Below are 26,196 nucleotides of genomic sequence, written 5' to 3'. Positions count from 1 at the left end.
GAAGCAAATAAGCCATTGAGGCATCACTCATGTTTTAGTTTTTTTAATCAATTTTACTACATAAAAGAATTAATTATTGCTCCCGTAGCATTTAATGCGCAAAATTCTTTTGGCCAGCGAACAAGCAACACTGATTAGTAATAAATATTTTCCAGCTGTACATGGCACTATGACTTGAAGTAATTCGTAAATCTGAATTAGAAATAAGGTGCTAATTTCATTAAAGAAGCGTATTTTATTGACGCGGACGATTATGTTTAGATCAGATCTGTTATTTGGAAGGTGAATTATTCATTGACAAACCTGTGTTTGTTATGTAGAAAGCCTTATTCGTGATGTTTACATTCTGTCACTATATTTTTTTCTAGGTGTTCAGATTGATATTACTACGGCACCCATGGGGAATTGCCTGAAAGGATCTTCTGCTGATGATATTTCTCTCCTACGGGGCAGCGAAAGTGTGGGAGACAATACTTCAGACCATCTAGGCCTTCCACCACCTTACAGGGTACGAATTTTTACTATGCAATTTTAGGATTATTTTTAACAATATGATCATTTATTCGTGTAAAATTTCATTATATTTTCATTTGTTGAGAACAGAACAGTTACCAAATGATTGGGTACGTTGTCTATTGAAATTATTCTATTTTGAGGTTCAGTAAAAAGCAAAAAATTATACACTTGTGAAAAATGTGTACATTAATTTTAACTTGAAAACAGTTATTTGACATGATTTCGAGCAAGTAAAATACTAAACGTATCCTAGTGCTTAAAATAATCAATAATGACCTTCAACATTGTTTTGTATGGATTTTCTTTAGGAAGTTTTAGTTAAATAGTCATTTCATTATTATTATTATTTTAAATAATGTTCATATTTGTAGGTAGTCTTATCAGTGACATGCGATGAAATTTAACTATCATTTTACATTCAATATTTTTTAGTTTAACAACAAAAGTTAGAACACCTTAAAAATTGAACTTGCCAGTATATTTCAATACATTAAGAAGTAAAATAATTTTATTAAACTAAATAAATAAAGAATTTAGAGTGAGTACTGAAAATTATGCTTTATCAGAAGAGTGGTACTATTTTAAATCAAGCAAAGTTATTGATGAGATCATAAAATTGCAACACATGACATGTTCTGTTTTGGGGGTAGTTGTCAGACTTAGGGGTTTGCTGCTTTTGATGAGTTAAAAAGTTGTGATTCTTGATGAAAATAAATTCTGTCCTTGGATGCTCCTGAACTATTTAGTGTGCCTTTTTGTTTTAAATAAATCATAAATTATCGTAGTCAGGACTTTGTGATCACGTTTTCTTCTAATGTGGCTATAGAAGGCCATCGGCCATCCGAATTTTTTTCCCTAGTTGTATTAGAATAGTTTCCACTTTGGATAGGGGCTGTGACAGATTTCTTCTCTTTAGTACAGGTACACACCCAGGCTTCAAATCTTCTTTCGATGACAGATTATCTGGGTTATTTTAACTGAACTTCTGAAAGCTGAGAGGCTGTTGAATTGTTATTATTGCTATTACTTAATAGTTCATTGAAACAAAAATGCATTACAATTAAAAATAAAGAAATGAAAGATCTTTGTCACCTACTGTCAGTCGAGCGCCGATTTTAAAACTACTTAGTGATTCATAGAGTCAAATTATTACTGTGTTGATTACAGGTGTCGATCTGACTATGCAATTGTAACCGGAACAGAATTTAGGTATGCCTCGGCGTGAGTAAGTTTCACGTGTTGACGCTTTCCTCTCACAGCTTCATCAATTTAAGGCCGTAGCAGGATTTAACAATGGGTTGAGAAGTCCTTTAGTTCTAACACTAGATCCTTGGAACTTCCTCAGTTTTCCATTATACTATATACAGAGTTCACATTCTCTTCATTTGGGACCAAAGTATCGACCATTTCCACCAGACTTTTACCTTACTTAAGATTTCTTACCATGTTGGCTGTATTGGTTGCTGATAATTTTTAATGTAAAAACTAATTAATATTAAATATTATATGATTAAGTATATTCCTTGGTCTGATTGTGAGATAATGTTGAAAAACACGCAACCTTGATATCAAGAGGCTGATTTAATTTGAACCCGGATACGTTCTTTAATTTTTTTCTGAACTAAACCTAAAAAAAGAGTTTTACGATTCATTATCCTTTTGGATAACACACATACACTTTATGTAACTCTCACCCATAAGTGAAGTCGAAAGCTTTACACCAAAGTGATTAATCTACTTATAAGATGGATGAAAATCCGAAACCAGTCAGAGATACAATAAACATGCAAGTTATGACGGATAAAGTAAACGATTTTACTGAAGGTGTTTTCATTTTTGGTTTTTTAAAAACTTGGTTTGATTTGTATGTTTAGGAGGCAGTTCCTGTATATTATCCTTCGCCTAATATCAGTCGTCCGGTCAACCAGCTCACTGAAGAAGAACAAATCAAAATAGCTAAAAGAATTGGACTTATTCAACAACTCCCGACCGGCTCATACGATGGATGCAAAAAAAATAGGGAGTTAGTATAAACTAATTTTATTTTAAGAATTACTATATTCATGTATATGATAATTTGTTAGCAAGACCCTAAACGCCTAAACGTTTCATCAACTATGTAACATTGCTTGACGTAACCTCGTGGCATAACAAAACGTGTCTGCCTTTGGATTCATTGGATTTGAATCAATTCCAGATAGGAATTGTTCACTGATTCCAGTCTCACTATCTACTCGTATTTTCGTACGAATGTAATGCATTTTATTTAAATATTCATGCAATTTTTAACTGTCAACCCTCATATTACTATCCTGAGGACAGTTTTAATTTTATTAAGAATATCTTCAGTTAGTAACCAAATTATATTTATTTTATTCTCAGAGAAAAAAAAATCGTTAATTGCACTTCTACTATACATATAGACAGATAAATAGATAGATAGATAGTAGAAGGGATTTAAGAGGCTTTTATTTGAAATAACTTCACAAATCACTGTTTTATTCAAATTTCAAAAATACAGCTCAATCCAACTGATCCAATGAATACAACACATATACAACTTTTTTTTAAATAATAAAAATCATGAACCACCCAGAAGGAATGTTCTCTTATAATATCTCCACGTCAACTGTTCAATTATTGCCAATCAAACTAGAAAACATCCGTAACCTAGCAACCTAAAAGAGAAAAAGAAAAAACTAAACAAGTATACTACTTGAAACAAAAGAATGCCTTCAACTGGTATAACTTGGTAAGAACTGCCTAACTAGAAACAACGAATTTCTCGCTATAACATCCTTTCTTCTCCTTTTCTTTTTGTACTCTCTCTTTTCTCACTTACACATCTACATATGTAATTAACAAGAATTTAAATATAAAATTAACAATAGCCTAATATTACAAAAAAATATTTTATATACTACACTCAAATATAGGATTGATTAAAAGTAACGAAGTTTTGTTATTATCCAGCTAGACCACCAGGAGGTTCAAGTTACCCTACTAAGAGGGCAAGGATTCGAGATCATTAAAAGTAAACGAAGATATCATAACATTATTCCTCTAAAAAAGATTCTAAACCTTAATATAACGATAATTAAAAGTTAACAAAGATGTTAATTAGAACATTATCCCCTTAAAAAAAAGATAATTGGAAGTATACGAAGATGTTAGTTTGAACGAAATTCCCCTAAAAAAAATTCTAAACTCGTAAAGAACAAATATTTGTCTTTAAAGAATTAAATATCAAGCTTTTAAAATATTATCCTTAAATTTTACAAACCTAATAACTTTTATTCTTAATCTTTTACTCACTGGCAGAAACACTTATCTTTTTATCAACACTAACTTACTCATTACGTTCAAATGTGATGGTCAAGTAAAAAAAAAAAAAAAAATGTATTATCTAACATGGTGCACATTTTGTGGAAGAAAATTTATTTAATTCTTAGAAGTTGATATTAAAAAGAAAAAGATTATAAAAACTACATTTTATTAATGACATATTATTTGATTAAAATTCAGTTTGAAAAAAATCTAAACTCACTGTTTATCTTTTATTTTATCAGACAGCACACTTATTTCTTGTGTCCATAACTGGTTTCGGACTTTTATCCATCATCCAAAGTAGATTAATCAGTTTAGTATAGGGATTTTTACTTCACATATGTTACTGTCTTGCAGTACTGCCTGACCTTTTTCTCACATTTTATTTTCAAATTATAAAATAGTTATTATTATGTTTAGGTGTGTCATATGCATGGTGGAGTTTATGGTAGGTGATGCTGTGCGTTACTTACCTTGCATGCATACATACCACGTCAATTGTATTGATAATTGGTTGATGCGTAGTTTCACCTGTCCATCATGTATGGAACCAGTTGATGCAGCACTGCTCACATCATATGAAACCAGCTGAAAATTCTGTGATTAACTCTTCAGTTCTTTTTTTTTCTTATAATTTTTTGTATACTTTTTTTTTTTTAATGGGAGATCATTTTTAGGATTAAATTTGTTTCTGCATCAGTACATCAAAATTATATGTTTTCTGTTTCAATTAATTAAATTTAAATTAGGCGTTCAATCTACAACTGATTTATCAGAAAAATGTTTTTTTTTTTTAATAATTGATAGCAATACAAAGAAGTAATGAAAACAAAACAAACAAAAATATTTTGAAGAACTAATTCGTGGTCGTTAAGATATTTTTTTTTTTTGATTAAATAAGTTATTATATATGCTTATATTTGGATATGTGTAATTGTTACGAAGATTTATAAATATATTGAACAAAAATAGATAATTGATAGTAATGGGAGTTTCTTGCCCCTGAACTGTTTTCATCCTAACTTTTGGTGAATGTAAGTGGAATTTGCGTGGAGAGGCATAAAATATGAACTATAAATATACAATAAATTATTCAGGGCAGGCCTGCGATCGATGTTCATTTGTTTGAATATGTTGCGTGAAAACTAAGGTTCCTTCAACATTACTCAGAGATCTCCTTGCATAAACAAACGCAAATGTAGGTAATGTAAAAAAAAAGCTGCTTTATGGAAGTAATAATCATTGTTCTTTGTGTAACATGATAAGGTTATCATAATTAGAGTATAATAAATCTCTTAATAATTGTAATTGTATGAGGGATAAACTTTTTTTTATGAGGAGTACGATCGTACCATTTTTTTAAAAATGGGAAATAGTCCTCAATGCAATAATAAGGATATTACGTCTGAAGTAAAACGTATCTTCAACATCTTCTTTGGTCTCTTTTATTCTTAAATCAGTCAACTTGCAAATGGCATTAGCAGAATCGCCGTCGTTGTCGTTTACCAAAAAGCAGGGTATTAGAACCGAGATTGTAGCAGTAAAAGAAAGTGGTATGAGTTATTTATGGCAGATTTTATGTTATTTTCTGGTGTAGCTCCATTGTGATCGTTATTATTTTTTTTTTTTTATTGAATTATTTTTTAATGAGTTGCATTAAATGTAGAATCTCATGATGTTTAAACTGTACATTAAGTTTAGATAATGACCTTTTGCGCTACACGACGGAACTCTTTTATTTTATTGTTTATTTATTGAGCCTCAAAAAAACTATCTTTTTCCGCATCTTGAATTTTGATCTGAAATCTTAGGTCTAAAGAAATATTTTTTTTTTTTAGTGCCAAAACATCATATCTTTCTACAACACATTTCATCGGAATTATAAATAAAAATCATTAAACAAAATTCCTCTTTGATGAGTACTGCAATCGAACAAATGAACATGAACAACAAATTGGTCCATACAACTGGACTCATTCTTTCGTCTACATAAACATTACTACATGACGTAAATGAACTTCGATCGTAGAAAACCCTTTCTTTAGAAAGTAAACTTGGATAATGTAATTTTTGTTATTTATTAATTTATTATTACTTAAAAAATTAACAAACAACTTCTTTTGTTATTTTGTGAAAAGGAAAAATATTTATTATATTAGATATTTTCGTTTTTTCGATCAATTTTTCTTAGTTCTAAACTTGCTGATGTATATTTTAAAATGGAACAGATGTAATAAATCTTGGATTTATTATCGAGATTTGGTTTAAAGTTCCAAATTAATTTAATAAACATTTTAATGAATTAAAAGTGGTAAATAAGAAGAGATGGATAAAAAAACATTTTAGAGTGGAAGGTATGTACGCATTCAAAGTGAAATGTGAATAAAAATAATGGTTATCAAAATAAAGTAACTGTATTTATTTTACAAAATAAAAACTTGCACAATTTTTGTAACATCCTTAATTATTAATGATTTATTTTTGGGTGATTTATGTACACGCTCGATTGCAAAAAGAGAAGATCCTACTTATTGAACTATTACTGCGATAACTTTTATCACTGCTGAGGTACAGAAACTAAAGAAAATGTGGTTAAGTTCGCAGTGCTGAACTAAAATCGTTGATTTTATCCGTCTTAGCACGCATATTTATTGTATCTCGGACCGGTTTCGGATTTTCATCCATTAGGAGAGGTAGATTTATCCGTTTAGTGTAGAGAATTCGACTTCACTTATGTTTCCGACTCGCACTACACTTGCTGACTAGTCAGGGATTCAGAAAACATGCGTGCTATGACAGGTAAAATCTACGATATACTAACAATAGTTTACAAAATTTAACTTTTTTTGCTGTATAAATGATATAAATAAAAGGTAAACATGGAAAGTTCATTTTCTTAATTAAAACATTCAATGAAACTTTACTAAGCACTATTCCTCTATAATTTTCTGTTCGCCCCTTGGACGTTTCAGCCTAATAAGGTTATTTTAAGTTAAGCCTGTGTTCAGCTTAACACAATATGTATTGTGTGATATTAAAAATTAAATCAATTAATGTTTATATAAAATTTTAATTATTTAAGATATATAAATTTAATTGATGTATTTTTTAATGTCACAATGCATTGCTATATACACAGGATGAAGGTGACTTTGTTAGGCCGAAACGTTCTCCTCGCACCTCTTGAGACTTTGTCTCACATAGTATTCTCTCTCTCTTTTTCATCTTCAAAATGTGATTATTATATAATACAGCTGTACCTCAAGGAGTGCTAAATCGAAAATGCATTTCTATCAAATTGATTTATTTATATTTTGGTGAAATAATTTTGGAATTTTTTTCAAAATTAAATTTTAAAGATTTTGCATCAATATTTAGCTTTTCAATGTGAAAAGACTTTTCTTATTGGCAAGTAGGAATGTTAGGCTGTACTGGAATACTTTTCATTTTTTGATTAAAAGTTTACAAATAGTAAAATAACCCTGAGATATGAAATTAATTAGCTTGGGCTTGCAAACAGGAAGTCCCAGGATTCAAGTACATTCGTGCTTTTCTTAGATTTCATTTTCCTAGGAACCTAGTTTAATCGAATGTTTACTCTTCTGTTCGGTCGAATTTTCATTTGAGGTTTGGGTAAAAAAAACTTTTACATTTCTTGCAACTTGCTATTTTTTTGCAGCGCTTGCTCTGCGGCGATTTTAGCGATCCTCAGAGTGAGGTATGAGATAATATACTCTTTGAGGATACATAGTTGGATCCGCAATGCCAAGAAAGTATCAATGAATGTAATTGTTTTTCTTCATTCTGACATGTTTCTGTCTTTTTATCTATGTTCAAGTTTTGTGCAGAATTCGACAGCATAAATTTTCTGTCGCAAACTACATGAATGCAATATTATATTTATATCTGTATCTCCTTAACAAAAACTTACAGTTTAAAAAGTTAAGTATAAGGGATGATTGAACGCCAAAAGGTACACAAATCAGCAAGATGATTTGTGTACCTTTTGGCGAGATTTTCCTTTTTGTCTATTCTGCAAAGTTACATATCTGCTTTACAGATTAGATTTTTTTAAAATAAGGAATAAGCAATTCTATCATTATAACCTGATAAGGTGTTAAGTCGGAACCGTAACTACTACTGGAGAGATCTTTTTAAAGAATGATTATAGTTGCGGTGCCCAAACCATCCTCAATAACAATTTTTTTTTGAGAAAACGTTTTGAATAAAATAGGAAGGTATTTGTACTTAAGTAACAAAATAAAACTGCGATTTCAGTACTTCCTTTTAAGAGGAGCAAGAAAAATAAACTGCAATTACAGTACTGCTCCCTAAAAGTCAAAGAGGCAAAGATTTTGAATCGAACGACAATTTATTGATGAAAATCGGTTCACTCATTTATAATATTAACGATTGCAATGCTTTCTCTTAGTAGGTGTCAGAGCATGATGGCACTTCACAGCCACGTAGTAGAGCTTTAATCACTTCTTCGTGCTAAATTTTATCAAAATCGAACTAAGCGTTCTAGAAATATTGGAAATAATAGTTTTAGAAAGGGCCTTACTTGGGTGGGGCAAACTCCCCTCCTTATAAGGCATAGTGTCGAGACTTTCAAAGTGCGAATCTGTACAAAATTTCGATTCGAATGACACGTCATTCATGAAAATCGGTTCACGTGTCGATAATTTGAAACGGTTGGTATACTTTCCCTTAACAAGTGTAAGAGCTGATCGCCGCTTTAATTTTACGTAGGGGAGCCATAACCCTATCATCCTACAAAATTTTATCAAAATCGGGCCAAGATTTTCAGAGTAATTAAAACTGTCCGGTAGGACAGTTGTATAAGGGTTGATCGTCAAAAACTGCACGAAAAAGCGTAACGTTGAAGAACACCCAACTTTGACAATTTTTTTCTCTTTTTCTATAAAAGATAAAATTCCCAAATTTTCTTTAAAATAAAGGGCAAACCCTCCTTTATGACTGTAATTTTTTTGCAACAACCCAGATCTAATAGGTTTTGAGAAAAAAGTTGCCGAAAATGAGCAAAAACGGCTTTTTCAAAAAATGTTCTTCTTCTTCTTCTTCTTCTTGTTGTTGCTGTTACCTTTTTTGTAAACAACGTAGCGCCTAAACGCGGGAACCGATTTTCATGAATGAGGTGTCATTCGATTCGGAATTTTATGTAGATGTGCCTTTTGGGGGTCTCGACGCTGTACATCGAATGGGAGAGGAGTTAACCCCCTTTATGTAAGGCCCCGTCCAAAATTATTATTACTAATTACTCTGTAAATCTTGGCCCGATTTGGATAAAATTTGGTAGGATGATAGGGATAAGGCTCCCCTACGTAACAATAAAGCGGCGACCAGCTCTTACACTTGTTAAGAGGAAGTATAGCAATCGTTTCAAATTATCGAGACGTGAACCGATTTTCATGAATGAAGTGTCATTCGAATCGAAATTTTGTGCAGATTTCGACGCCATGCCTCATTAGGAGGGGAGTTGGCCCTACCTAAATAAGGCCCTTTCTAAAACTATTATTACCAATATTTCTATAAAGCTTAGTCCGATTTTGATAAAATTTAGCACGAAGTGATTAAAGCTCCTCTACGTGGCTGTGAAGTGCCATCATGCTCTTACTCCTACTAAGAGGAAGTACTGCACTCGTTAAAATTATCAATGAGTGAACCGATTTTCATCAATGAATTGTCGTTCGATTCAAAATCTTTGCCTTTTAGGGAAAAGTACTGCAATCGCAGTTTATTTTTCTTGCTCCTCTTAAAAGGAAGTACTGAAATCGCAGTTAATTTTGCTATTTACGCACAAATACCTTCCTATTTTATTAAAAACGCTTTCTCAAAAAAATTGTTATTGAGGATGGGACCGCAATTATAATCATTCTTTAAAAAGATCTCTCCAGTAGTTACGGTTCCGACTTAACGGCTTATCAGGTTATAATGATAGAATAGCCTATTCCAAATTTTAAAAAAATCTGTCAAGCAGATATGTAACTTTGCAAAATACACAAAAAGAAAAATTTATCCAAAAGGTACAAAAATCTCCTTAACAAAAACTTACAGTTTAAAATGTTAAGTATAAGGGTTGATTAAACGCCAAAAGGTACACAAATCAGCAAGTACCCATCATTTCATTTATACTTCATTGATATTATTTAAGTAATTTTACTGCATGAACTTTTCCTTCACATTTTTAGAATTTATTAGATGTCACAGACCCTTATGCTGGCCACTTCATTTATAATATTTTATAAATCACTTTTATAACATATGTACATGCATGTTAAAGTAGAAAAAGACAAAGTTAGAGTCGGCTACTGTCTTGAATTCGTCTTACCGAAATATTCGTGAGCACAAATAACACAGTTATAACAAGTAGATTATTCAACAACAATTATTGATTTCTCAATTGTAATTTAATTTAGTCCCCCTAATTTTACATGTAGTAAAATACTGGAATAATTAGCTGTCCTAAAAATATGCATATCTTATTTATTTTATATTACACATATTACAACATTTAAGGATGAATACCTAGATTGAGAATGTAATTGAAACTATATTATTTGCGATAAAGCCAGATAATTATTACCTATTATTATAAACGTTTGACTACTACATAAAATAACAATTACTTTGATCGAAGAATGAATTTAAACCGACCATTTTTATTTAAAAATAAAAATAAATAAATAAAATAAACAAAATCATGAAGTATGTTGGTGTATGTATTTTTTAAAAAAGGTTTTGAATTTTTTAGCCTCATAATTTTTTTTTTTATAACGTTTTTCTTTTTAACCTGTATTTAACAGTTTGATTATTATAAATAACTAGATATTACAGTCAATCTACAGTGCTACTTGAACATATATTTTGTAGATGAAAATGGCCAGCATAAGGGTCTGTGACATCTAATAAATTCTAAAAATGTGAAGGAAAAGTTAATGCAGTAAAATTACTTAAATAATCTTTAACAAAAACTTACAGTTTAAAATGTTAAGTATAAGGGTTGATTAAACGCCAAAAGGTACACAAATCAGCAAGCACCCAACATTTCATTAATTCTTCATTAATATTTAAGTAATTTTACTGCATTAATTTTCATTAATATTTTTTAGAATTTATTAGATGTCACAGACCCTTATGCTGGCCATTTTCGTCTACAAAATATTTGTTCAAGTAGCACTGTAGATTGACTGTAATATCTAGTTATTTATAATAATCAAACTATTAAATACAGGTTAAAAAGAAAAACGTTATAAAAAATAAAAAAAAATTATGAGGCTAAAAAATTCAAAACTTTTTTTTATAAAAAAAAATGTAATATGTAATATAAAGTAAATAAGATATGTATATTTTTAGCACAGCTAATTATTCCAGTATTTTACTATAAGTAAAATTAGGGGGACTAAATTAAATTACAATTGAGAAATCAATAATTGTTGTTGAATAATCTACTTGTTATTAACTGTGTGTTATTTGTGCTCACGAATATTTCGGTAAGTCGAATTCAAGACAGTAGCCTACTCTAACTTTGTCTTTTTCTACTTTAACATGCATGTACATATGTGTGATTTATCATAATTATAACAAAAAAATATAAATGAAGTGGCCAGCATAAGGGTCTGTGACATCTAATAAATTCTAAAAAATATTAATGAAAATTAATGCAGTAAAATTACTTAAATATTAATGAAGAATTAATGAAATGTTGGGTGCTTGCTGATTTGTGTACCTTTTGGCGTTTAATCAACCCTTATACTTAACATTTTAAACTGTAAGTTTTTGTTAAAGAGATTTTTGTACCTTTTGGATAGATTTTCCTTTTTGTCTATTTTACAAAGTTACATATCTGCTTTACAGAATTTTTTAAATTTGGAATAAGCAATTCTATCATTATAACCTGATAAGATGGTAAGTCGGAACCGTAACTACCACTAGAGAGATCTTTTTAAAGAATGATTATCGTTAAGGTCCCCCAAACCATCCTCAGTAACAACTTTTTTTGAAAAAGCGTTTTGAATAAAATAGGAAGGTATTTGTGCGTAAATAGCAAAATTAAACTGCGATTTCATTACTTCCTTTTAAGAGGAGTAAGAAAAATAAACTGCGATTGCAGTACTTCTAGGCAAAGAGGCAAAGATTTTTTAATCGAACGACAATTCATTGATTTAAATCGGTTCACTCATTGATAATTTAAACGATTGCAGTACTTCCTCTTAGTAGGTGCAAGAGCATCAGCAATGTAGAGGAGCTTTAACCACTTATTCGAGCTGAATTTTATCAAAATCGGACTAAGCGTTATAGAAATATTGGTAATAATAGTTTTAGAAAGGGCCTTATTTGGGTGGGGCAAACTCCCCTCCTTATGAGGCACGGCGTCGAGACCTTTATAGTGCAAATCTGTACAAAATTTCGATTCGAATGACATTTCATTCATGAAAATCGGTTCACGTGTCGATAATTTGAAACGATTCCTATACTTCCCCTTAACAAGTGTAAGAGCTGATTGCCGCTTTAATGTTACGTAGGGGAGCCCTAACCCTATCATCCTACCAAATTTTATCAAAATCGGGCTAAGATTTACAGAGTAATTAGTAATAATAATTTTGGAGGGGGCCTTACATAAAGGGGGCTAACTCCTCTCCCATTCGATGTACAGGATCGAGACCCTCAAAAGGCACATCTACATAAAATTCCGAATCGAATGACACCTCATTCATGAAAATCGGTTCACGCGTTTAGGCGCTACGTTGTTTACAAAAAAGGTAACAAGAAGAAGAAGAACAACAACAACAACAACAACAAGAACAAGAACAAGAACATTTTTTGAAAAAGCCGTTTTTGCTCATTTTCAGCAACTTTTTTCTCGAAACCTATTAGATCTGGGTGGTTGCAAAAAAATTACAGCTATAAAGGAGGGTTTGCCCTATATTTTAAAGAAAATTTGGGAATTTTATCTTTTATAGAAAAAGAGAAAAAAATTGTCAAAGTTGGGTGTTTTTCAACGTTACGCTTTTTCGTGCAGTTTTTGACGATCAACCCTTATACAACTGTCCTACCGGACAGTTTTAATATCAATGAAGTATAAATGAAATGATGGGTACTTGCTGATTTGTGTACCTTTTGGCGTTTAATCAACCCTTATACTTAACATTTTAAACTGTAAGTTTTTGTTAAGGAGTATGTAATATAAAATAAAAATAAAATATGCATATTTTTAGGACAGCTAATTATTCTAGTATTTTACAATAAGTAAAAATAGGGGGACTAAATTAAATTACAATTGAGAAATGAATAATTATTGTTGACTAATCTACTTATTATTAACTGTGTGTTATTTGTGCTCACGAATATGTAGTAGTCAAGCATTAAAAATATCTAATAATCTCCTTAACAAAAACTTACAGTTTAAAAAGTTAAGTATCCTTTCCATTTATTTTTGCCAAAAATTTTATTTCTGGCTCCAAAAAATTGCACTTTTTGATGTCTAATCTAAACCCAGTTTCTCTCAATTTCTCAAACACCGAGCGTAAATTTCTTAGGTGTACTTCTTTGGATGCTGTTGTCACCATATACAGATAAAATATAAACAAAATCTATCGAGTAGTTTACGAGATATTTGAAGTTTGAAGAAAGATTTCACTGTTTCAAACGAAACCAAAATTTAACTCTAAATATCTTGCTTCCTACACCACAGATTATTACGACATTTTATACAATTATAGACAAAAGTTGTCACCATATGCAGGTGAAATATAAACAAAATCTATCGAGTAGTTTACGAGATATTTGAAGTTAAAGATTTCACTGTTTCAAACGAAACCAAAATTTAACTCTAAATATCTAGTTTCCTACTCGACGGATTTTTACGAAATTTTATACAATTAGAGACAAAATTAGTTTCTATATACAGGTAAAATATAAAAAAAATCTATTGAGTAGTTTACGAGATATTTGAAGTTAACGATTTCACTGCTTCAAATGAAACGAAAATTTAACTCTAAATATCTCGTTTCCTACTCGAGAGATTTTCGTAAAATGCCAAAAAGTAGTTTAATCAACCCTTATGCTTAACATTTTAAACTGTAAGTTTTTTTAAAGGAGATTTTTGTACCTTTGGGATAGATTTTCGTTTTTGTCTGTTTTGCAGTTACATATCTGCTTTAAATTTTTTTTTTAAATTTGGAATAAGTAATTCTATCATTATATATTAAAACTGTCCGGTAGGACAGTTGTATAAGGGTTGATCGTCAAAAAGTGCACGAAAAAGCGTAACGTTGAAAAACACCCAACTTTGACAATTTTTTTCTCTTTTTCTATAAAAGATAAAATTCCCAAATTTTCTATAAAATATAGGGCAAACCCTCCTTTATAACTGTAATTTTTTTGCAACCACCCAGACCTAATAGATTTCGAGAAAAAAGTTGCCGAAAATGAGCAAAAACGGCATTTTCAGAAATTGTTGTTGTTCTTCTTCTTCTTGTTGTTGTTGTTGTTACCTTTTTTGTAAACTACGTAGCGCCTAAACGCGAGAACCGATTTTCATGAATGAGGTGTCATTCGATTCGGAATTTTATGTAGATGTGCCTTTTGGGGGTCTCGACGCTGTACACCGAATGGGAGAGGAGTTAGCCCCCTTTATGTAAGGCCCCCTTCAAAATTATTATTACTAATTACTCTGTAAATCTTAGCCCGATTTTGATAAAATTTGGTAGGATGATGGGGGTTAGGGCTCCCCTATGTAACATTAAAGCGACGATCTGCTCTTACACTAGTTAAGGGGAAGTATAGCAATCGTTTCAAATTATCGACACGTGAACTGATTTTCATGAATGAAGTGTCATTCGAATCGAAATTTTGTACAGATTTGCACTTTAAAAGTCTCTTCGCTATGCCTCATATGGAGGGGAGTTTGCCCCACCCTATCCTGATAGGGTGTTAAGTCGGATCCGTAACTACCACTGGAGAGATCTTTTTAAAGAATGGTTATAGTTGCGGTTTTCAAACTATCCTCAACAATTTTTTCGAGAAAGCGTAGGTATTTGTACGTAAATAGCAAAATTAAACTGCGATTTCAGTACTTCCTTTTAAGAGGAGTAAGAATAATAAACTGCGATTTCAGTACTTCCTTTTAAGAGGAGTAAGAAAAATAAACTGCGAATACAGTACTTCTCCTTAAAAGGCAAAGAGGTAAAGATTTTGAATCGAACGAGAATTCATTGACGTAAATTGGTTGTCGCATTGATCATTTTAACGATTGCAGTACTTCCTCTTAGTCGGCGTAAGAGCATGATGGCACTTCACGTAGAGGAGCTTTAACCGTTTCTTCGTGCTATATTTTATCAAAATCGGACTTAGCGATATAGAAATATTGGTAATAATAGTTTTAGAAAGGGTTTATTTGTGTGTGGCGAACTCCTCTTCTTTTAAGGCACAGCGTCGAGACTTTTAAAGTGCAAATCTGTACAAAATTTCAATTCGATTGACACTTCATTCTTGAAATGAAATGAATGTGTCGATAATTTGAAACGATTGCTATACTTCCGCTTAACAACTGTAAGAGCTGATCGCCGCTTTAATGTAATAAATAAATTTCATTTACCACGCATTAGAGGCACTCAAATTTGTTAAAATCTTGTCTTCGAATTCTGGGACTGCACAAGACAAATTTTTACATTGGAGACTCAATTTTAAAAATTTGCTACGATAACTTAAGAAGCTTTCAACTACAAAAAAGAACTTCTCAATAAACACAATTCTAAAATATATTAATAATGTTAATATATAATTTTAAAAGATAATATATAAAACGATTTAATATATTTTATTTGGTATGACGGGACAATACATTGGATTTGTTATATTACATCGTTTTATGTTCAAATAACATATGTATAATATAAAATCATTAATACAGTTCTTCCGTTCGTCTCAGCTGCTCTTTTGATATTCATGGAGTAACAATCAATTTTACGACCACTTTTACAGCGAATAAAACTTGTTCCAATCCTGAAAAAGAAGGTCTCTTACACTACACTATACTTCAAAATTGTTAATTAAAGACCTTAATTATAAGTCTATTTTATGTATTACCATACGATAGGCGTAAACGAGAGCTATTCATGAAACAACAAATATTCCTTCAAGGATTTTGGCAACGGAAGTGATGGTACAGACTTTTTCTTTACATTTTGAAGGATTGCATCTCTACAAGCGCTCTGAAGTGAGGCCACTATAATGAAAATAAGTATACCTAGATAACATGAGTGTCACATCTTATATTTTATAATAGATAAACTTTTAACTTTTCTAAGAGGAACTGAAGAGGAATCAGGTTATTCAACAAGACTTAAGAAATCAGGAGAGGAACCAGGGGAACAAGTGATAGTGGAGGGCAATTTTTAGCTCGCGAGAAAGTGAAAGAAAGTGATGCCTTTTATGTACTTTAAAACCTTCAGGATCATAGTACATAAAAGAAAGAAGTGCTGGTTCTTGAAGACTATTTAATTGTATCAGAACACAAATTTAATTTTAAACTTACCCCCATACAACTGAACTGCCCTAACTTGTTTCGTAGTACCGTAGACGTCAACTACAGCATAGAGAGGCCCATCAGTGTAGGGAATGTTTGAGGAACAAGGGCCTTGATCTTCTCCATTTATAATAAGATGCATTTCAGCTAAACTACTTTGACTCATTTTACGTGGTACATAAACAACACCAATCCTGGAACCAACATCCGTTGGTAATATTTCTTCTGATACAGCTCCGCCTAATGAAGGTCTTAACACAGAGCGTGGAATTGTACCTCGCGCAGTTTGTACGGAATTTTCATCACCAAGATGATAGCGAGACTCTGTGCGTCTAAAAAAAGATATATTTTACTTTAAAAAAAAATGTAAATAACTAATCTGATCCTTGATTTCTACTTACCTGGGCGGTGAGAGTGTTAGGCTATCAAATTCGTAAACATTATTTTTGGTAATGGCATATATCCATGAAGTGCACATATTGGTTAAATCTGGCAATGCATACCTGAGAAAAACAATAATTCTATGAACACAACGATTAATGAACTATTCGGATCAATTTCATTAATAAATAGTAAAAATTTACCACTTATTACATAAAATTAGGGCGGGTTCTGAATATGAATATGTTTTATTTAAAAGAGTAGTTTATACAATACTATAGTTTTGGCACGATTATTAACTTTCACTATCTCTAGAACTGAGAGAAGTATGAAAATTGTAGATGCAACAGTAAAGATTATAATAAGTAATAATTTAATTAATAAATAATTCAGTCATTCACTGCACAACTCGATTAACTCCATAAAACAAAAAGTGGGGAAATGCGATCAAATAATACACATTGTTTTTTTAAAATTCCGTTTATACTATAAATTTAAAAAATTTACTGTTATCATTTACCGCCTGCTACTGAATTTGAGTTGAGTTATTGCAACGATTTACATTAGAGTACGAAGTTAAACAAAATGCCTTCTGGAATTAATTATTTATTATCCAATGTCCAAAAAATGTTTGTCGTTTAATGGTGTTAATCTTTAATATTTGGGAAATTAACTAAAAATCAAAAAGATACGACCGAACCCAATGCTTTGACACTTAAATTTAAGATATTTCAAAATGTGGAGTTAATCGATTTGTGCTGAGAACAGTTCAATTAATAACCTTAACAAAAACTTACAGTTTAAAATGTTAAGTATAAGGGTTGATTAAACGCCAAAAGGTACACAAATCAGCGAGTACCCAACATTTCATTAATACCTCATTAATATTTAAGTAATTCTACTGCATTAATTTTCATTAATAAGTTATTTTTTAGAATTTATTAGATATCACAGACCCTTATGCTGGCCATTTTCGTCTACAAAATATATGTTCAAGTAGCACTGTAGATTGACTGTAATATCTAGTTATTTATAATAATCAAACTATTAATTACAGGTTAAAAAGAAAAACGTTATAAAAAATAAAATAAAAATATGAGGCTAAAAAATTCAAAACCTTGTTTAAAAAAATGCTTACACCAACAAACATCAATGATTTTGTTTATTTTATTTATTTATTTTTATTTCTTAAATAAAAATCGTCGGTTTAAGTTCATTCTTTGATTAAAGTAATTGTTATTTTATGAAGTAGTCAAACGTTTATAATAATAGGTAATAATTATCTGGCTTTATCGCAAATAATATAGTTTTCTTCAATTACATTCTCCATCTAGGTGTTCTTCCCACAATGTTGTATATATGTAATATAAAGTAAATAAGATATGCATATATTTAGGACAGCTAATTATTCCAGTATTTTACTATAAGTAAAATTAGGGAGACTAAATTAAATTACAATAGAGAAATGAATAATTATTGTTTAATAATCTACTTGTTATTAACTGTGTGTTATTTGTGCTCACGAATATTTCGGTAAGACGAATTCAAGACAGTAGCCGACTCTAACTTTGTCATTTTCTACTTTAACATGCATGTACGTATATGTGATTTATCATAATTATAACAAAAAAATAATATAAATGAAGTGGCCAGCATAAGGGTCTGTGATATCTAATAAATTCTAAAAAATAACTTATTAATGAAAATTAATGCAGTAGAATTACTTAAATATTAATGAGGTATTAATGAAATGTTGGGTACTCGCTGATTTGTGTACCTTTTGGCGTTTAATCAACCCTTATACTTAACATTTTAAACTGTAAGTTTTTGTTAAGGAGATTTTTGTACCTTTTGGATAGATTTTCCTTTTTGTCTATTTTACAAAGTTACATATCTGCTTTACAGATTTTTTTAAAATTTGGAATAAGCAATTCTATCATTATAACCTGATAAGGTGTTAACTACCACTGGAGAGATCTTTTTAAAAAATGATTGTAGTTGCGGCTCCCAAACCATCCTCAATAACAATTTTTTTAAGAAAGCGTTTTGAATAACATAGGAAGGTATTTGTACGTAAATAGCAAAATTAAATTGCGATTTCAGTACTTCCTTTTAAGAGGAGTAAGAAAAATAAACTAGGATTGCAGTACTTCTCCCTAAAAGGCCAAGAGGCAAAGATTTTTTAATCGAACAATTCATTGATTTAAATCGGTTCACTCATTGATAATTTAAACGATTGCAGTACTTCCTCTTAGTAGGAGCAAGAGAATCAGCAACGTAGAGGAGCTTTAACCACTTATTCGAGCTGAATTTTATCAAAATCGGACTAAGCGTTATAGAAATATTGGTAATAATAGTTTTAGAAAGGGCCTTATTTGGGTGGGGCAAACTCCCCTCCTTATGAGGCACGGTGCCGAGACTTTTAAAGTGCAAACTGCACAAAATTTCGATTCGAATGACACGTCATTCATGAAAATTGGTTCACGTGTCGATAATTTGAAACGGTTGGTATACTTTCCCTTAACAAGTGTAAGAGCTGATCGCCGCTTTAATGTTACATAGGGGAGCCCTAACCCTATCATCCTACCAAATTTTATCAAAATCGGGCCAAGATTTACAGAGTAATTAGTAATAATAATTTTGGAGTGGGCCTTACATAAAGGGGGCTAACTCCTCTCCCATTCGATGTACAGCGTCGAGACCCCCAAAAGGCACATCTACATAAAATATTGAATCGAATGACACCTCATTCATGAAAATCGGTTCACGCGTTTTGGCGCTACGTTGTTTACAAAAAAGGTAACAATAAGAACAACAACAAGAACAACAACAAGAAGAACAAGAACAAGAACATTTTTTGAAAAAGCCGTTTTTGCTCATTTTCGGCAACTTTTTTCTCGAAACCTATTAGATCTGGGTGGTTGCAAAAAAATTACAGTTATAAAGAAGGGTTTGGAGTAAGATTTAAAGAAAATTTGGGAATTTTATCTTTTATAGAAAAAGAGAAAAAAATTGTCAAAGTTGGGTGTTTTTCAACGTTACGCTTTTTCGTGCAGTTTTTGATGGTCAACCCTTATACAACTGTCCTACCGGACAGTTTTAATAAATTTCGAATCGAATTACAATTCATTCATAAAAATCGACTAACGCGCTTATAATTTGATCGATTTGAACACTAGTTTCCTTTTTTAGGTGTAAGAGCAGGATAGCATTTTAATGTCACGTAGGGACTATTTCTTCCTGCCAAACTTTACTAAAATCGAGCGAAAGTTTACAGAGTAATTATTAAAACTGTCCGGTAGGACAGTTGTATAAGGGTTGATCGTCAAAAACTGCATGAAAAAGCGTAACGTTGAAAAACACCCAACTTGGACAATTTTTTTCTCTTTTTCTATAAAAGATAAAATTCCCAAATTTTCTTTAAAATAAAGGACAAACCCTCCTTTATGACTGTAATTTTTTTGCAACAACCCAGATCTAATAGGTTTTGAGAAAAAAGTTGCCGAAAATGAGCAAAAACGGCTTTTTCAAAAAATGCTGTTCTTGTTGTTGCTGTTACCTTTTTTGTAAACAACGTAGCGCCTAAACGCGGGAACCGATTTTCATGAATGAGGTGTCATTCGATTCGGAATTTTATGTAGATGTGCCTTTTGGGGGTCTCGACGCTGTACATCGAATGGGAGAGGAGTTAGCCCCCTTTATGTAAGGCCCACTCCAAAATTATTATTACTAATTACTCTGTAAATCTTGGCCCGATTTTGATAAAATTTGGTAGGATGATAGGGTTAGGGCTCCCCTATGTAACATTAAAGCGGCGATCAGCTCTTACACTTGTTATGGGATTTCAAATTATCGACACGTGAACCAATTTTCATGAATGACGTGTCATTCGAATCGAAATTTTGTGCAGTTTTGCACTTTTCAAGTCTGGACGCTGTGCCTTACAAGGAGGGGAGTTTGCCCCACCCAAGTAAGGCCCTATCTAAAACTATTATTACCAATATTTCCATCTTTGCCTAGAAGTACTGCAATCGCAGTTTATTTTTCTTACTCCTCTTAAAAGGAAGTACTGAAATCGCAGTTTAATTTTGCTATTTACGTACAAACGTATGTTATTCAAAACGCTTTTTCAAAAAAAATGTTATTAAGGATGGTTTGGGGGACCGCAACTATAATCATTCTTTAAAAAGATCTCTCCAGTGGTAGTTACGGTTCCGACTTAACACCTTATCAGGTTATAATGATAGAATTGCTTATTCCAAATTTAAAAAATCTGTAAAGCAGATATGTAACTTTGCAAAATAGACAAAAAGGAAAGTCTATCCAAAAGGTACAAAAATCTCCTAAAGAAAAACTTACAGTTTAAAATGTTTAGTATAAGGGTTGATTAAACGCCAAAAGGTACACAAATCAGCAAGTACCCAACATTTCATTAATTCTTCATTAATATTTAAGTAATTTTACTGCATTAATTTTCATTAATATTTTTTAGAATTTATTAGATGTCACAGACCCTTATGCTGGCCACTTCATTTATAATATTTTTTTTGTTATAATTATGATAAATCACATATAATATACGTACATGCATGTTAAAGTAGAAAATGACAAAGTTAGAGTCGGCTACTGTCTTGAATTCGTCTTACCGAAATATTCGTGAGCACAAATAACACACAGTTAATAACAAGTAGATTAGTCAACAATAATTATTCATTTCTCAATTGTAATTTAATTTAGTCCCCCTATTTTTACTTATTGTAAAATACTGGAATAATTAGCTGTCCTAAAAATATGCATATTTTATTTATTTTATATTACATATTTACAACATTGTGAGAAGAATACCTAGATTGAAAATTTAATTGAAGTAAACTATATCATTTGCGATAAAGTTAGATTAATTATTACCTATTATTATAAACGTTTGACTACTACATAAAATAACAATCAATTTAATCGGAAAGTGAACTTAAACCGACGATTTTTATTTTAAAAAAAGAATAAATAAATAAAATAATTAATAAATGTTGGAGAATGCATTTTTTTAAAAATTTTTTTGAATTTTTTAGCTTCATAATTTTTTTTTTATTACGTTTTTCTTTTTAACCTGTAATTAACAGTTTGATTATTATAAATAACTAGATATTACAGTCAATCTACAGTGCTACTTGAACATATATTTTGTAGATGAAAATGGCCAGCATAAGGGTCTGTGACATCTAATAAATTCTAAAAAATATTAATGAAAATTAATGCAGTAAAATTACTTAAATATTAATGAAGAATTAATGAAATGTTGGGTACTTGCTGATTTGTGTACCTTTTGGCGTTTAATCAACCCTTATACTTAACATTTTAAACTGTAAGTTTTTGTTAAGGAGATTTGTAATAATTTTAGAGAGGACCTCACTTGTGTTAAGCTAACTCCTCTCCTAAAGTATTAAAACGTCAAGCCCCTAAAAGCAATATCTACAAACAATTTCAGTTCGAATGGCACTTATAATTCACAAAACTCGGTTGACGTGGGGTTAATTTGAAACGATTGCAATACTTCCCCTTATTAGGAGTAAAGGCTTTAATATTAGGTAGGGAAGCACTATCCCCTTCATCCTGCCACATTTTATCAAAATCGGACTAATATTTATGCAGCTATTAATAATAATCTTGGCCCTGGGACCTCTTCCCAGATGCACCCCTATCCTACCAGGCGCGTCCACAGGTTGCGGATAGTGAAATGGCCACCAGATATGGTGGTTAACTGCGAAATAAGCAGGATTTACCTGACGAATAAGCAGTCGCGGACAAAGAGAAGCACATTGGAGGGGAGGTGAGCTGTCGGGTAACGCAGGCAGTTCTACAAAAAGGCTCACCCAATGTTAGTGTGCAATGGAGGCGAGTTTGCGCCGCCTCTTCAACTAAAGCGCTTTGTCGCGGGGGGGGGGTATTATTTATCTTATCTGTTTTTATTGTTGGTTGTTATAATTTGCCCATTTCTGTATTTCTTTAATGTTAATTCTGGGCACTAATTCTGGTTACCATGTGTTGTTGTTTTGTTATTTTATAATTTTATTTGTTGATATTTTAGAGTTTTATTCTTGATTGTTGTTTGTATATTTATTTTATTTATTTATTTACCTATCCTGGGAATATGAGTTAATTGAGGGGGTCTCTAGGAGCCGGGGCGAAGGCAGCCCACCTAGGGGAAGGTTACTCCGGAATTACACCCTTGGTCCTCCAGGTTTGGGGTTTTTCAGTAGGCCAGCGCCCTACTTACAGAAAAAAACTACCTTCTCTAAAAGTAAACGTCAGTAAAAGAAAACCGGTTGTCTAAATGGTAAACGATCTCGCAAAAGGAAAAAGTTAATACGATTTGGAACATGGATTATTCGAAGTTAGTTTAATAAGAAGATAGAAGTAAAAAGAGAACTGCTGGGAGAAAATTGGACGTGTAGGTTTTAACAGAGACTAAGAGGAAGTGGAAGGGTCAAGAAATTTGGGGTGATTATGTCGACATCTGGTCGGGTGGGAGAAGGGGGAACGGGCCAGTGCAGAATTAAAAAGAATTTTAGAAATATGATTAAGTCTTGGACAGAGGTAAATGAAAGAATTGTAAAAGTAGAGATGATGTACAAGAGAAGGATGTGTATATTGGGGGTATATGCACCAAATGAGGACGCGATAACAACAGTAAAAGATTTGTTCTATGAACCAATGAAGGGAGTACTTGATGAGGAAATTACTATTCTGGGCGACCTAATGCACGCATTGGTCAAAGCGATGCAAGTCACATTACTGTAACAAAAAAAATTGAAAATGCCGTTCTTGCTCATTTTTGGAAACTTTTTCCTGGAAATCTAGTAAATCTATGTAGTTGCAAAAAAAAATACTCTAGTAAACGAGGATATGCCCTATATTTTAAAGAAAATTTGGGAATTTTATCTCTGATAGAAAAAGAGAAAAAAAAATTTATGCGTTTTTCAACGTTACGTTTTCTCGTGCACTTTTTGATGATCAATCCTTAAATACTACTGGTGGGATTTTCTAAGTACTTTAACTTCGCCTTTGAACGATGTTTTCATGAATCCTTACAGATTTAAAAAACCTAAAAATCCATTTTGTAACATTTTTATAACAATTGATATGATTTAAGTAGTTTTACTGCATTAAATTTTCATACATATTTTTTTGAATTTATTATGTGTCACGGACCCTCACGCTGGCCACTTTCATCATAATATTTTTTTTGTAACAACAAAAATTTTTGTAATAACAAATAGTAACAAAAGGCACTTTATTTTATCTCTATTTAAAATTATTTTTATGATGCCCTTTATTTAGAACAATCATCATACCCATGCACATTAAAATAGAAAAAGAGAAAAAGTTGGGCCATTACTGTCGTAATTTGAGTTACGAAATTTCGGTCTTGAATTCGTCTTACAGCAGAATATGAGGGCACAAATTACACATAGTTATAAATAATTGATTCCCAAATTATGATTAAATGTTGTAATTTAAACTGAGTTCTTGTAAAGAAGTTTAATAATCAAATAATTAGTAAAGTACTTGAATAAAATTGCTAATCCTAAAAATATGCATATGTTTATCTAATTTATATTCAACATACAAACAATGTGTGGAGAAGATCGAGGGATAAATAAATTTAAAAATTTAATGAATTACTTTGCATTTGTTGTATATAAGTATGTAAAATAATTAATCTCATATTTGCAGGCGGGGCTTTACGTCCAACTTCTAATTTGGTGTCGTGAACATACCTTATAAAAAATTTTCTGACAAAAAGTAGTTACGGACGATATTCGAACTGGGGATCCCCCACCAACAAGTCCAAGCTTCATAACCACTACTAGACCAATAACCGCCACTACAAGTTAGTATATGTACATACTAAGTAATAAGATTAACTATGTAACGAAAATTATATTATCAAATATTAATGATCTATATTACTTATTAATTACTATAATTTTTAATGTCATATAATTGACAAAGAGAAGTTCCAATCAATTTAATTACAGCATGAACTTACCGACGATGTTTAGCTTCCTATTGCTGTACTGAACTTGCATTTGTCTGATGTAAACAAAAATTTAATAGCGTTATTAAAAACTTAGCATTAATAATTTGGTATCTTCTATTACAATCAAAATTAAATTAAATACTACTCTTCACTGATCAAAAATAATGTATAGATGAAATTAGCCAGCAGTTGTGTCTGTGACATCTAATAAATTAAAAAAAAAAAAAACAATGAATGACAATGTCATGCAAATACTCGAATTATACCAATTGTAATGAAATTTCCAAAAGTTTGAGAAGGTAAAAAATTGAGAAAAAAAAATTACAAAAACATTTTCGACCGATTCTAACCGGTTGCAATTACGAGCTCAAGTATTATAAATAATTTTTATATAAATAAAATAGCCATATACATATATATAAAAGTATATATGGCTCATTTACATAAGTACCTATTGTCGTTTAATAAACTCGTAGAACTTTTTAAACTGAAAGTTTTTGTTAAGGCGTTTCATACATTTCCTAAGTTCGAAACTAATCCTGTGCAAGTTTTCCACATTTTTTTTAGAAAACGACTTTTAAAGGCATTTGGTTCTAACTGTACGAGGCTTTGCCTACTTTTTGAAAGGCTATGACAGAAAAATAATTTAAAGTGAACTTACTAGGTAACCATTTAGACAGTTTAATTTTTTTATTAGAATTGTACGGCAGTCCAAAGTACAAATTTTACATGTCTCAATTGAGTTTATCTTCACTAAATAGTTAACTTTTCAGCTTTATTAAGTCAGCAAATACTTAATGGAATCTTTTTATAATAATATACAACAAAAACCAACCTGGGTAGATATCCTCGAGCTTTTGAAACTGCCTGCGGATCAAGCTGTGTTAGACCAAGTCGCATATAACCACTCCAACCTCTTTCATTCTTCTCTATTTCCACAAGAAATATTTCTCCTGGTAGTAAAGGTTTTTCACTAAATGTAAGAGCATTGGCAAAACTTGCTTTCCTGTATGCAACTGTATTATTATCTTGTAGAACTATATTGTCGCCGTGATAAGAATGAAACCTGCTCATTATCTTTCGACCAGTACTTTCTTCCATTGTTCAAGCTTATATCTCTATTGATAAAACTAAAATATCACATCGAACCATAGCATTCACTAAACCTCAGAAAATTAACAAATATAAGGTTGGTTACATTTTACCGTAACACTATAACAGACCAGAGAGTTCAATTTCATATAAATAAAATATAATAATAAAAATACCTATAATAAAATATGTATATTTTATTCAAATATCAATTAGCTTTACTGGTCAAGTATGGTTGCAACACAAACACAACACGGATTCGGCAAAATAAACAAATTGAATTTAACCA

General features: G+C 31.2%; 3 protein-coding genes across 3 annotated transcripts in view; 2 read left to right on the top strand and 1 right to left on the bottom strand.

Annotated features, from left to right (window-relative positions):
- The first annotated feature begins 125 nt into the window (after window positions 1-125).
- Window positions 126-6,343, top strand: Rnf11 (Ring finger protein 11). Its single transcript, XM_074134442.1, has 4 exons — window positions 126-282; window positions 369-508; window positions 2,391-2,539; window positions 4,264-6,343. Exons 2-4 carry the CDS (start codon window positions 398-400, stop codon window positions 4,433-4,435), a joined length of 432 nt encoding a protein of 143 aa, XP_073990543.1. The 5' UTR covers window positions 126-282; window positions 369-397; the 3' UTR covers window positions 4,436-6,343.
- Window positions 4,452-26,191, bottom strand: LOC141457447 (neuralized-like protein 2). Its single transcript, XM_074134441.1, has 5 exons — window positions 25,651-26,191; window positions 16,795-16,896; window positions 16,403-16,725; window positions 15,955-16,093; window positions 4,452-15,870 (listed from the first exon to the last, which is right to left on the bottom strand). Exons 1-4 carry the CDS (start codon window positions 25,914-25,916, stop codon window positions 15,978-15,980), a joined length of 807 nt encoding a protein of 268 aa, XP_073990542.1. The 5' UTR covers window positions 25,917-26,191; the 3' UTR covers window positions 4,452-15,870; window positions 15,955-15,977.
- The window catches only part of LOC141457445 (RNA-binding protein NOB1-like), a 42,864-nt gene continuing 41,314 nt past the window's right edge, over window positions 24,647-26,196 (top strand). The window contains exon 1 of the transcript XR_012460382.1: window positions 24,647-24,665. The gene's annotated coding sequence lies outside the window, so the exon portion shown is untranslated. The remainder of the gene's footprint in view (window positions 24,666-26,196) is intronic.

This window comes from Rhodnius prolixus, unplaced genomic scaffold (assembly GCF_049639745.1).
Source record: "Rhodnius prolixus isolate KJV_2025 unplaced genomic scaffold, Rpr scaffold_16, whole genome shotgun sequence".
NCBI classification, from domain to species: Eukaryota; Metazoa; Arthropoda; class Insecta; order Hemiptera; family Reduviidae; genus Rhodnius; species Rhodnius prolixus.
The sequence above is the reverse complement of the archived record's forward strand: the minus strand, read 5'-3'. Positions and strand labels throughout refer to the sequence as shown.

Excerpts from the sequence above, each read along its gene's own strand:
- Rnf11 (XM_074134442.1), top strand. The coding sequence starts at position 398 with ATGGGGAATTGCCTGAAAGGATCTTCTGCTGATGATATTTCTCTCCTA. Across the intron at positions 509-2,390 it reads GCCTTCCACCACCTTACAGG|GAGGCAGTTCCTGTATATTA; the intron begins GTACGAATTTTT and ends TTGTATGTTTAG. Across the intron at positions 2,540-4,263 it reads GGATGCAAAAAAAATAGGGA|GTGTGTCATATGCATGGTGG; the intron begins GTTAGTATAAAC and ends TATTATGTTTAG.
- LOC141457447 (XM_074134441.1), bottom strand. The coding sequence starts at position 25,916 with ATGGAAGAAAGTACTGGTCGAAAGATAATGAGCAGGTTTCATTCTTAT. Across the intron at positions 16,726-16,794 it reads CTAACACTCTCACCGCCCAG|ACGCACAGAGTCTCGCTATC; the intron begins GTAAGTAGAAAT and ends ATCTTTTTTTAG. Across the intron at positions 16,094-16,402 it reads GGCAGTTCAGTTGTATGGGG|TGGCCTCACTTCAGAGCGCT; the intron begins GTAAGTTTAAAA and ends TTTTCATTATAG.